General features: G+C 43.7%; 1 protein-coding gene across 1 annotated transcript in view; it reads right to left on the bottom strand.

Moving 5' to 3' along the window:
* Positions 1–13,642, bottom strand: part of VAT1 (vesicle amine transport 1) — a 44,285-nt gene that overhangs the window by 5,909 nt on the left and 24,734 nt on the right. The window contains exons 3-5 of the mRNA XM_081166482.1: positions 13,352–13,522; positions 12,100–12,189; positions 1,768–2,009 (exon numbers count right to left, since the gene is read on the bottom strand). Coding sequence (XP_081022608.1) covers positions 1,768–2,009; positions 12,100–12,189; positions 13,352–13,522 — 503 coding nt within the window. The remainder of the gene's footprint in view (positions 1–1,767; positions 2,010–12,099; positions 12,190–13,351; positions 13,523–13,642) is intronic.

Below are 13,642 nucleotides of genomic sequence, written 5' to 3'. Positions count from 1 at the left end.
GCAGAAGCAGAGGCAGGTCGCCACAGCTTCTGCCACCGCCTCCCACTACCGCCAGGAGGACTTGAAGGCTGCTGCCACTTCTGCTGCCAAATCCTGCCGCCACTGCAAGGCCTCTCAGGCCAGCGCCAATACTGCTGCCACTTCCCATCGCCACCGCGAGTCCTCGCAGACCACCGCTGCTACTGCCGCCACTCTCTATCACCTCCACAAGGCCTTGCAGGCTGCCACCGCTACTGCCGCCATCTCCCATCACCGCTGCGAAGCCATCTCCCGTCACCACCACCTGTGCCTGCCTGAAGCTACCGTATTTTTCGCTCTATAGGACGCACTTTTTCCCCTTCAAAAGTGAAGGGGAGATGTGTGTGCGTCCTATGGAGCGAAGACGCCATAGCCCCGCGACCCTCTCCCGGCTGGAGAGGTGACACGCGGCTATGGCAGGAGCCTCTCCGCTGCGCCTTTCTGTTGCTCCCTGACCTGCTCTTTGGGGCTGGTGGTGGGCTTCCCCCCGCCAGCCCCAAAGAGCAGGTCGAAAGGAACCTGAAGCCTGGAGAGCGAGAGGGGTCAGTGCACACCGACCCCTCTCACTCTCCAGGCTTCCAAGGTAGCCGCCTGAACGCACCTTAAACGGCACCTTGTTTTAGAGCGGGAAAACAAGAGGGGGAAAGTTCTCCCCCTCTCTGTGCAGCGCCTCCTGCCGCTTCACTGAAGGGGCGCTGGGCAGAGAGGGGGAGAATTTTTTTTTCTTGTTCTCCCCCCTCTAAAACAAAGTGCGTCCTATTGTCCGGTGCGTCCTATGGTGCGAAAAATACGGTGATTTCTCGTCCTCTCTCTCCGTGCCTCTCCTGGTTCTAAGAAACCAGGGAGGAGGGGAGCTGGTCACAGCAACAGACTCTTCCCAGTCCGTTTCATCTCTGACTCTCCCCCCTCCCACCCCAGCTTCAGCCTCTACTTCTTATTCTGGACTTCTATCTGCCACAGAGTCTCCCAGCTCACTAAACCCTGTTGCCTCTTCAGCCTCCGACACCTCCTCCTCCCAGTCTTCTCCATCTTCTCCCTCTGTCCCACCACCCATCCCCGGTCTCTGAGTCGTCTTCCCTGGGGGGGCTTCCCCAGCTAGTTCCTCCCACCATTCCCCTGCATTCAACCAGTCCGTAACAGTAAGATACAATCCCATAATTCCTGGAGGGAACCAGCGTGTGTTGAAATGCTGTATGGTGTGGACGGGATCCTAGTCTACGCCACCTCCTGAAGAACGCTAAAATGCTCCCCCCTTGACTTTCTCATCTCCAGGCTGCACATCCCCCTGCTATTTCAACTCTTTCCTCACAGGGCTCGGTTTCCAGCTTCCTCAACGTTGTGGTCACCCTCCTCTGGAAACACAACACAGTTTAGCAACGTCTTTTTGTTATATGTGGCACACCCAGATCCACAACGCAAGCTGAACAGAGCAGAACCATTGTTCCCTGTGTGATCTGGAGACCGTGCTCCTGTTAACAGAGCCTAAGATTGTGTTAGCCTTTTTAGCTGCTGCATCTCGCTGCTGGCTCGTGTTCAGCTTGTACTCTCACCTAAAGCCCCTAAATCACTTTGCATGTGTACAAGCCAGGCCCCAACCACCCCCATCCTATAGGCCTGCCTGTGATTTCCTGCGGCTAAACGGAGGGCCTCCCTTTTATCTCCACTGAACAGCCAAAGCCCTGAAATCACACCTAGAAACCGATCGTGTCAAGCACAGAAAGAGCCTGTTGCGCTGCCGCCCACACTCACCTGATCAAAGGGCCAAACGGAGTCCACCTTGGGCTTGATTTTGCCTTGGTTGTAGAGGGCAATCAGCTTGTTCACCACACTGCTCAAGAGCTCCACCTCCTCATCCAGGTAGCCCAGGTGGTAGCCGCTGACAGCCTTGTTGAGATGCAGGAGCTGCAAGGCATTGATGCTGAACTGGTTCCACCAGGTCTTAGCCATGGCCATCAGGTTCTTCCTCTGCCCTGTTACCAAGTTGGCTACACCTGCCAAGCGGAAAGACGTATCATTTAGCAACTGCCTGGGTGCTAATGCACAGCGGCCAGGATGTCTTGTTTTATATATCTGTAAATTTTTATTAAATTTTATGTTCTACAATTTAGAATACTCATTTAAAGAGCCTTAAAATCTCAATTGACTTCCCTTCTTCTCTTTCCATGGTTCATTTTGCAAATCTTAAATCCCTGCATATTTTACATAAACTAAACCATTCAGTATTCCATTATTGCATCCATTGAAACTTATTTACACTGTTGAATTTACCTTAATGCTGCCAACATTTTCAAGTGTACACAATTTCCCCCCATATATTCAATAAACATTTTCCAATCTTCTCTAAACGTATGTTCTTCTTGTTCTCTTATTTAGGTCTGAAAGCTGCACATATTCCATCAGCTTCAGTTGCCATTCTTCTTTAGTTGGGACTTTGCTCGTTTTACATTTTTGGGCTAACAAAACATGGGCCGCAGTACAGTGGTACCTCGGGTTAAGAACTTAATTCGTTCTGGAGGTCCGTTCTTAACCTGAAGCACCACTTTAGCTAATGGGGCCTCCTGCTGCCGCTGCGCTGCTGCCACGCAATTTCTGTTCTTATCCTGAAGCAAAGTTCTTAACCCGAGGTACTATTTCTGGGTTAGCGGAGTCTGTAACCTGAAGCGTCTGCAACCCAAGGTACCAGTGTAGTAGCATACAGCGGCCAAATGTCTTGGAAGGTTAACTCTATTCTCCTACACAGGCAACCTCAGTCAAGTCTAACTGAGCAATTAGCCTCTCCCAGGCCATGACTTTAAGAACAGGAAAAGCAGCTGGGAAGGGAGGATTTTATAAATTGTGCGTCTTTGTTTCTCAATTTGTTCCTTTTACATGATTCTGCATGTATTGTGGTATTTTATGCATTGTGGCTTGCAGTTATCTTCGTCGGTCACCATTTAGTAATTACCACTGTAATTGTTCTGAGTGAATTTCTGCTTAATTTGCTGGTGTTTCGAGAGTTAATTTTGTTGTGTGCTATTACACAAGAGTTGCTTAGGGGCAACTGACAAAGTGCTCTGCGTGTGCTCAAAACCGCTGTCTCACATTCTCTTAGGAAGAGGCTGAAATCTTCAACTAGGAAAAACTAAACCCGTGCTTGGAAGAGCATGTGAATGTAAATCCTTTGCATGTATTCTTCCTTGGCTATATGTCCTGCTAGTAAAGGCCTTGGAATATTTTAACAAGTGCTTGGACATGGCCTTAATCTCAAGAAAAGCGTCAGTATTGCACGTGATTTGGCTTCCTAGGTGCAATTTAGCTACTCTGCCCAAAGTGGAGGCAGACGATCTCTGCAGCGCCCAGGTCCCCAGCCCCACAGGGCTTCAAAGGCCAAGGACCTACACTTCCCCCCTCCAGAACAATGGGGCCCTGAGCTATACCAGTACCTCCCCTCTTTTGCAACTGAGCTTCAGTTTATCGCCCTTATCTAGTTCGTTACTGATAGCCAATTCAAGGCTTCCTGTGCCTCGCCAGAATTAGATGTCAAGGAGAGATGGAGCGAGGTGACCTGGAGTTTTGAAGGGGGCCATCATCAGTACCTTCCGACACTTCAGAACCCCAGGTGATCTTACTGGGTGGTTTCATGTGGTTGAAAGGTGGCACAAGGAATAAACCACAAGGCACAAATGCCAGGAGGAAGGGTAACAGGAGGCTTCTAGCAACATTTCCTGGAAGTGGCCATCCAGGAAGATAGAGCTACTGGGATAACATGGGCAATGATGCCCATAGCCACTGAGAGACTTAGCAGTACCAGCTGTGAGGGCCTTGTAGAATTTCCCTCACTGCGAGAAATGAAGTTATTGGGAACTGGGCAGAGGGCCTTCTCGGTAGTGGCACCCTCCCTGTGGAATGCCCTCCTGTCAGATGTCAAGGAAATCTTCGTAAACTGGAGGTCAAACGGAATCCATTCCAGAAGTCTGTTCGACTTCCAAAACATTCGAAAACCAAATCATGGCTTCTGATTGGCTAATTGGGTTCCAAAAAGAACGTTCGCAAACCGGAACAATCACTTCCGGGTTTGCGGCGTTCGGGAGCCAAAGTGTCCAAGTACCAGGGCGTTCGTGTGATAGGAATTTTATGGTTTTAGATATATAGTAATGTTCATAACTGCACATACATAGATCAGTACAGGAAGGCCAACGTGGAACCATTTTGATTCCTAAACTGACCAAATCCTTTCTCTGCAAGGTTAAAAATGGAAAAGCCTCCCCATTGTCTCTTCCTTTAATCTGTGTTTGAATAAGGTGTGAGCCTGTGACCTGGCCCAGGAAATAAGTATTTTAGCATTACAAAAGAATGGCCAGGCTCCCCAGAAAATCCAATCAAGGAACCTGCTAGACAGGAGATAAACAAGGAGAAGAGAAAAACATTTAAATTTCTGTGATGTAGGTGGGATGTATCTGAGGGGTGGTCTTAGGTTACACCCCTTCTGTGATGTATGCATAATGTTTCTGGGGGTGGTCCTGATCTAGAGAAGGGGAATTTCAAAAGTCTTTATAAGGCCTTGCAGGCCATTGTTCTGGGTCCTCTTCCTCTCCTGCGTGTGAGGGGGGTACCCTGTTGCAACAGATCAATAAAGATCAAGCTTACTAGCTGCTTTGCTTCTCAATATTCTCTGGTTGGCCTCTGTTATTTTCTCCTACCAATAGGGAACCTATGTAAGGACTCTATATGGGCTCTTGGATACCCCATAAGGGAAAAGGGCATATTTTTATTTACAACAGATGGCGACCACGCACGAAGGGACTTTTGGTTACCCGGATTCTGGAGGCGAGGAAGGACTGGTTATCCAGCGCGCACCAGGCAGTTTGCCAGGAGGAATAACCAGTCTTCCATCGGTCCCAGGGTCTGGCAATAACTTGGAGTTCAGCGGGGCTAACCAGAGGAAGCAAATCTTGATCAGGCCGGCCTTAAACAACCAGTCAAGACATCGTGGGATCACCAGGAACAGTGCATGCGGAAGTGAGTATTAAGTAGGAAACACGGGTAGTGGGTTGGGGTCTCTAAACCACAGCAACCAAAATTCTTTAATTCTTCCTTTTCCCTTCAAATCTAAAATTTCTACTTTTTTCCTCATCTAAAAATTGCCTTCTCCTTTCTGTCCCCTCAATCTCAACACCAGCCCTAGCCCTTCGGAGTATGCCCAGGCAAAGGTTGTGTGTGATTTCTTCCACTTAACTCTGTATGCCAACCTATTCCTTCGGAGTTTTGCCCAGAAAGGTTGTGCAATTTCTTCTGCACTGAAAACTATAATTCCCAAAACTATAACTCCCAGGTGTAGCCGCACCTCTGCCATGGCGATCTTTGTTAGAGATGACCTGTGAGCAGAGAAAGCAAGGGCACCTGATTCCTTTCCTTCTTTGTCATTTCTGAGTCCCAATCTGGCACTGCGCTACGCAAGCGTCCAGTAGGGAACTCTCAGGTTAGATTGTAAGAGGCAGGAGGTTGCTGTGGGCTCCCTGGCTGAGTAATGACCAAAGGGGGGGGGGGTTGAGATCGCTGACCGCACTGTTAGCTTAGTAGCCAGGAAAGGCCAACAGCTGTACCAGCCTAGTAAGTCAGGCCAGACGAACGGCGGTGTGTCACAGTACTAATTCTCGGAGTTGTCCAAATTGAGTGTACTGTGGGTTATTTATTGTGTTTCCTGAAAAGTGGGGATAAAACCCCGACTGCAGTATAAAAGTAAAAGCTAGCGCTATTAAAATTGAAAATGGGTGCACCTCAGTCAAAAGAAAAATAGTCCCCAGACCCCTGGCGTGAAAGAAGCCCAGTTGGTGCTTACTTCCCGCCTGGACTCTGACAGTCCCCTTCAATTTGTGTTTAAGAAACGTTTTTCCTGTGTTTAAATTGTACTTAGGTAACATCCAGCAGCTGCTTATCTTAAATGTGCCATCTAAAATAAAAATGCAAGCTTGCTCCAAATTCTAAATCTAAGGAAGCCATGTTGAACCTTATCAGTCTTAAAAACAAGACAAAATGGAGAATGAAGTGTGCAAATGTTTGTTATTTGAGAGAGGCTCTAAAAGAGAGTTTTTCTCCCAAGTGGTAAAATCCTGTATACGTGCTACTTGTGTTCTGAAAGGAGGATTACCCCACCTCCTTCCTCTAGTTTCAGTGGGGAGGGTAACCTAATGTTTCTGCTGCAAAAGCCTAGTTGAGCCAACTGCTCTCTCAAGCTAAAATGCAGTGTATGTATTTCATTAAGCATATGCCTATGAAAGTATGGTGTTCCTTCTAAGAAAAATATCTGAGTCCAGTTTTAACTTTGATCTGGTTGGACAGAAGAGTTATTGTAAGGCTCCTGGTATCAGTCTCTATAAGACGTCCTGGCCTCTTTTCTTAGAAAATGCCCCCCCTTGTTTCATTCTGTCTCTTTCAGGGTTTTTTCCCCTTCTCCTTCTTATTCTGTGCCAGGTAAATTTACTCCTGAGTAAGCTTCCTTTAAAGGAAACTGCAAAGGGGGGGGGGCATAAATTAGGCTTACTATTCCTCTGCAAGTTCAGGAAAAATTGTTCACTCTTGTATTCCTTTTAAATCAAATCTATGGCTGTTTAAACTTTGCTTTATAAAAGATCCTCTCCCTATCTTAGGAAAAATGTTAACTTCAATCTTCTTTTAAAGATAATTTCTATAGGAATTTGCACTCTTTAGTCTAAGGAAGTAAACTCTCACTCAAACTAGCTTCAAGATCTGCTAAAAGGGTTGGGTACTTTTATTTTCTTTTTCCTTAGTACATGATAGGCGCATGGTTTGTGATAGGCGCATGGCTTGTGATCTCTTCCCCAGTTGTGTCTGTGTACATAAGTATGTGTGTGTTTCTGGTAGTACAAATCTTGCTATGAACCCTGTATTTTAGGGTTGGACTAGATGACCCCAGGTCCCTTTCAACTTTCCCAATTTGTGGCTGATGAGTTGAAATCCAGCCCAGATTGCTCTTTGTTTTTAAAGGTGAGAGGTGAATGTGTGTGTTTCTGGTAGTACAAATCTTGCTATGAACCCTGTATTTTAGGGTTGGACTAGATGACCCCAGGGTCCCTTTCAACTCTCCCAATTTGTGGCTGTGTGGAAGACCATGTGTCTGCAAGCATTGGAGGGTAATTCTTAAATTCTGGTGTGGTAATGGAGTTGAAATTCAGCCTAGCTTTGCTTTTTAGTTTTAAAAGGTGAGAGGTAAAAGCCATGATGTTTTGAACCACAACTGGTAATATCAAGCATTTGAGTGATTACAGTATTTATCATTTTGTCTACTATTTTTTTTTAATCAAACTTAAAAGTCAATTCAAAGTTTAAGCACATACAAATGGATAATCAAGTACAATTAGCCTTGGCCATTCCTGTAAATTAAGGCGCAGAAAATAATATTAATAATAATAATAATAATTGTTTGTCTGCAAATGGTAAGGCCGAAATGACTGAGAATGTTAAAAAAATCCTATGAATTCTAACGCTCTGGCCATTTTTACTCATAAATAAGAGAGCGGTTGATTGTTCCGTGAATGGCCAGAGGGATATTAGCCCTTTCCTGTACATAAAGGAAGCTTGGGCTGAATGGTGAATACTTGAATTGCTGAGTTTCTCTTTTTTGTTTTAAAATCTAACCCTATTTTAAAAAAAACCACTCCTTACCTGGCCATTTTTACTCATAAATAAGAGAGCGGTTGATTGTTCCGTGAATGGCCAGAGGGATATTAGCCCTTTCCTGTACATAAAGGAAGCTTGGGCTGAATGGTGAATACTTGAATTGCTGAGTTTCTCTTTTTTGTTTTAAAATCTAACCCTATTTTTAAAATCTACTCCTTACCTTTCCCTTCCTTATTCTAATTGAGCCAAAAGATGCAACATTTTCAATGGTATAAAAGGTTTGCTGAGGCATGAACTCTGCACATGCACAGAGGCTAGATCAGCTTACAAAAGAGAGAGAGAGAGAAAGGAGGGGGGAGAGAGAAGGTTTGGAGAGCCTGAAACCTATACAAATTTCCTTATGTAAAACTTGGGAGCCATTGAGGGAAATCACCCTTAATGTCTTGCCCCAGGGGCTAACAAAAGGTTCGCCTCCCAATGGAATTTAAATTTTATAAGTTTTTGTTTTTGTTTTTGTTTTTGGTGTGTGTGTGTGTATATGCCTATGCATTTTAGGAACAGCACTTCCTGACAGACCTCTCACATGAAATAATTTTCCCTTTCAACAGGTGTGTGTATATTGTGTGTATATGCCTATGCATTTTAGGAACAGCATTTCCTGACAGACCTCTCACATGAAATAATTTTCCCTTTTAACAGAGTGTCCTTTTCTCCCACAGCACAAATGATAATGAGAGGATGCAAACAGTGATTTAAATACTCTATAAAAAGCAATTGCATTTGTTTCTCTTTTGTCTTTCTTCCCTAAAAGCCAAACAGTCACTTTCTTTCTGTTCAGCAAAACAAGTCTGAATCCCTGCTACATTAGTTGATTTCCTTCTATCTCTTTGTGGCTTTGACATTTTTTTTTGGTTACAAATAATCTGTTTTCGTTTATTAAGTTCGTTTTATCAGTTCTTCCATTATATATATGAAATTAATCGAAGCACAACCAAACATTGTTTGTGGAATGGTATTTGTTTACTACCTTTTTGCCTGAGCATTTCTTATTAATTCTGTCATTTTGGCTAGTGCAAGTTACTTGCACAACTTTAAAATTGCCATTCATTTTTTCTTGGTATTAACTCATTTCCCAGTATTAACATTACAGCTGATGTCACATCAAGAAACACTTTTATTTTCATTTGGGATGTTAGAATGCCAAAACAGATTACTTCAGGTTACTTATTAATTGTGTGTCTTAGCATTTATTTATTTTTGGTTCCTCATAGGTCATTTGTGTGTGTGTGTTTTACTTTGGGGACATGTTCATCACATGTTGAAAGTCAGTTTCATGAAGTTCTTTTATTGGATAGCACATGGTGAATTTTAAGTTTTCCCCATTGTTTTCCTTTTTTTTCAGTCTAGTAGTAATCTGCGTGGTTTTGATAATATATTTAATAATAGTTCTTTTCTGAATCTGATGTTTTTGTGTCAAGTTTGTTTTCATCTAACTGGTAATCTAATTTTTTGCTTTCCTTTTATTTTTTAACCTTTCTTGTATTTTTAACAGTTCTCTTTCTATACATGTGGAGTAATTTTTTATTTTATAATATGAAAAGAACAACAACAACAAAAATTAAGTGAAGGAAAGCAAACAAACTTAGCAGATAATAACAGTAATTATGTGGAAATGTGATAATAATATTGAAATAAATAAAATGCTTAATGTGCTAAGATTTTTTATTATTTGCAGCTTCCCATGGAAACTGGAGGACATCCTTTTTGCCTTTTGCCTCTTTCTTGTCTGTGTTTTTAAGTCTCCCCAAAACCCTGCCCCCTTACAGGATATCACTTCTACAGATGTGCAATGATGAAAAGCAGCAACAACCCCTTCGCCATCACAAGACCTGCAACGCCAGAGTTTTCAAAGTGCCCACAGCTATCTCTTTCAAAGGATATAGACTGCCGGGGGGGGGGGGAGTGGACCTGACAAAGGGGGGAGGAGTTGAATTGCAAGGACATTTTTTCACTTGAACCTTAAGACTGTGCTCCAGGATTCAAAAGATACATACGTAAAAGATCACAATTGTGTCAAGATATGTAACAGATATTTAATTATTATTTTTTGTATTATGTGTTATTATGTAAGAATGTTGAAATGTGTCTGACAGTGTGATTTCCACAAAGGGGGGCAATTTTTTTTCTGTGTGTAACTGTTTTTATGTTTAATGTCTTATTGCTTACACACCAATGGAGAATTCTCATGCATTTTATACTTTCTAATAGCTCACACTATTGTGTAGTCCAATGTTTAGATAACCACATTTCATTGTCCCACCTGGCACTATGCCAATCTTTCCCTATCCATTTTAATATGTGTTAAACCTCGTTTTGCCAAGGACAAACTTCTGGATCCATAAAACACCAGGTACATGAAGGTGGATATGCTTTAGTTTAGCAGGAATGATCCCTTATAGAGTTAAATTGACTTATTTGGACAAAGTGCCCTTGTTAAGAATGGTTTTCTTTTAACAGATTGGTTTGAAGACTTGAGAACCATGGTGCAAGATAAATTCAAATTGGACTCAGTTTGAATTGGGCAAGTGTATCCAGGCTGCAATTAGCTTTTGGTCCTTTAAGTGCAAGTGAGCAACTTCTCATGAGCCCAAGACCACAGCCTATAATAAAATCCCATAGCTAAAGGCCAAGGCGAAGACCTCTCCCTCACGAGATGCCCAAAACCTGTGCCAGCTATGGTGAATGCCAGGCGACATGGTTAAATGAAAGCCCTGAGGGGATTCAACAGACAAGATGTGTTGCTGTAGCACTATGTCAGTGTGAGACCACAGAAGAGCTACCTTGACACCTGAGAACACAAAAATGGCGGGGGGGGGGAGCAAACTGCACTTTTCAGTCATTAGTGGACCTTACCTTCCTGCTAGGTGTAAAGCATAGAACACTATTGAGTAAATGGTCTCTCCCAAAGTGTTAGAATGCCACAAGTAATTTAGTAGCAAAACGCAACATGTGTTATTTTTATGATATATTCATACAAAGACATCCATTTACAACATACGATGTTATTATTTGTGGGGCAAAAATTTTTAAGAAAAATTCTAGCCCCAAAGGGGGGAATATTGTGATAGGAATTTTATGGTTTTAGATATATAGTAATGTTCATAACTGCACATACATAGATCAGTACAGGAAGGCCAACGTGGAACCATTTTGATTCCTAAACTGACCAAATCCTTTCTCTGCAAGGTTAAAAATGGAAAAGCCTCCCCATTGTCTCTTCCTTTAATCTGTGTTTGAATAAGGTGTGAGCCTGTGACCTGGCCCAGGAAATAAGTATTTTAGCATTACAAAAGAATGGCCAGGCTCCCCAGAAAATCCAATCAAGGAACCTGCTAGACAGGAGATAAACAAGGAGAAGAGAAAAACATTTAAATTTCTGTGATGTAGGTGGGATGTATCTGAGGGGTGGTCTTAGGTTACACCCCTTCTGTGATGTATGCATAATGTTTCTGGGGGTGGTCCTGATCTAGAGAAGGGGAATTTCAAAAGTCTTTATAAGGCCTTGCAGGCCATTGTTCTGGGTCCTCTTCCTCTCCTGCGTGTGAGGGGGGTACCCTGTTGCAACAGATCAATAAAGATCAAGCTTACTAGCTGCTTTGCTTCTCAATATTCTCTGGTTGGCCTCTGTTATTTTCTCCTACCAATAGGGAACCTATGTAAGGACTCTATATGGGCTCTTGGATACCCCATAAGGGAAAAGGGCATATTTTTATTTACAACATTCGACAACCAAGGTACAACTGTATTTGGCTTTTAGAAAACATCTGAAGGCAGCCCTTTTCCACAAAGTCGTATTGTGTTTTTAATATTCTGTTGGGAGCAGCCCAGCCAGATGGGCAGCATACAATTATTATTATTATTATTATTATTATTATTATTATTATTATTATTATTATTATTCTCCACCCTCCTTCTCTGGGTGTGCCACATATAACAAAACTCCCGGGGTTGGAAGATTCTGATCTCCGCTGCCAGTTCGACTGTGTAAAGGCTTTGTCTGCGAGCACAGAATTACAGTGTGCTCACTGCCGGAAGCAGGGGGAGAGAAGCATTCAACAGCTTTGGCGTTTGACTCCCACATGCCACAAAGCTTCTGTCACAGCTGCAGGGTGCTCAGTTGACTCAGATAAAGGGGGGTGTGCTTCAAAGGCTCTTTTGGAGATAGAACGATGGGAGCTTTTCGTCTGACCCCAGGAAGCCTGTCCTTGTACATTTCCATTTCTCAGGCTCAAGAGGCTGAGCCGTGGAATTGCAAACTGAGCTCCACATCTAAAGCACAGCATTCTGCACATGCACAGAGGAATTTTCCTATTTGAAGATTCGAATTTTGCACTTTGGGATTCAAAAGATTCCAGGGCTGGATGGAGCCTCAATTCAGTTACCCAATAAATTTTCTTTACTCACCGTAGGTGACTAGTTTCCCCATTGGCTTCAGGAGATTAAAGCCTTTTGTGGTATCTGAACCCCCCAGAGGGTCTAAGACGATATCTACACCTAACAAGACAAAGAGAGAAAGTTGTCGTTACAAAAGATTTATAAGGACCTTCCAGTATTCAGGGACAAATGTCCAGTTCCATGTCTGAAATATCTGTTTCTGGACAGTTGTAAACACATTTCCCTTAGGGGAACATTCCAAAAAATGCAGAAGGGAAAGCCCTGATCTTTTTTAATATTAAAAAGACTATAATGTGATGTATTAATATTTTTTTTAATATTAAAAAGACTATAATGTGATGTTCGGGACGCGGGTGGCGCTGTGGGTAAAAGCCTCAGCGCCTAGGGCTTGCCGATCGAAAGGTTGGCAGTTCGAATCCCCGTGGCGGGGTGAGCTCCCGTTGCTCGGTCCCAGCGCCTGCCAACCTAGCAGTTAGAAAGCACCCCCGGGTGCAAGTAGATAAATAGGGACCGCTTACTAGCGGGAAGGTAAACGGCGTTCCGTGTGCTGTGCTGGCTCGCCAGATGCAGCTTGTCACGCTGGCCACGTGACCCGGAAGTGTCTCCGGACAGCGCTGGCCCACGGCCTATAGAGTGAGATGAGCGCACGACCCTAGAGTCTGGCAAGACTGGCCCGTACGGGCAGGGGTACCTTTACCTTTACCTTTATAATGTGATGTGTTCCCTTGGCCAAATTTAAACAGCACTCTAGCCTAATGAAAGGAAAGAGTGCTTTTCTCTACAGGCCTCTTGTTTTTATCAGCAGAATTAATTGTTTAATTTAAATTACTACGATTAATTATCCAAGATCCCCTTAACAGCTTTACAAATCAGGATAATTATAAAAAAAACACTTTGTGGAGTTTTGCAACAGGTTATCACAATTCGGCTGAAAACCACGTCGCAAGCAAAAACCCAGAGATGGAGATAATGATAATGATTGTTGTTTTATTGTTATTATTATTTATTGAATATGTCGGTTGCTTTATCTTGCCTAGGGTAACCCCAAAGCAACATTCAACCAATCCAACAGGCAGGCAGGCAGACAATAAACCCCACATAGGTACGTTAAAACCAGGAGGAAGAGAATTTTTTTATAAACATCCCATACACTTCTAAAAGGCCACAGATAGTTAAGGGCCAAAGGTCTAGTTATATGGAGGAAAGTGTTTGCCTGCTGCACCCTGGTTCCAGAGCTCTCTGCCTCTGCTCTATTACTGACCTTTGGGGGAGATTTTCCGTACTTCTGCCACATAATCAGCTGTCCGGTAGTCAATTGGGTGGGTGACTCCATTCTCCTTGAGGATTTCATGTTTGGAGGCAGAAGCTGTACCAAAAACGGTGACGTTCTCCACAGTTTTGCAGAGCTGGACGGCCGCAGTCCCCACGCCACCTGGAAGGAGGAAACAGAGGCAAGTGAAGCCGCGCATTGTGGCGCCACTGGCAGCCTTGGGGCCTCGTTCAACTCCATCCCAACGCGGGAAATATTCTCTCCACTCGCTGCCAAATTCAG

The sequence above is a fragment of the Podarcis bocagei genome (assembly GCF_964188305.1).
Source record: "Podarcis bocagei genome assembly, chromosome: 13".
Classification (NCBI taxonomy): Eukaryota; Metazoa; Chordata; class Lepidosauria; order Squamata; family Lacertidae; genus Podarcis; species Podarcis bocagei.
This window is presented reverse-complemented; position numbering and strand designations above follow the sequence as displayed.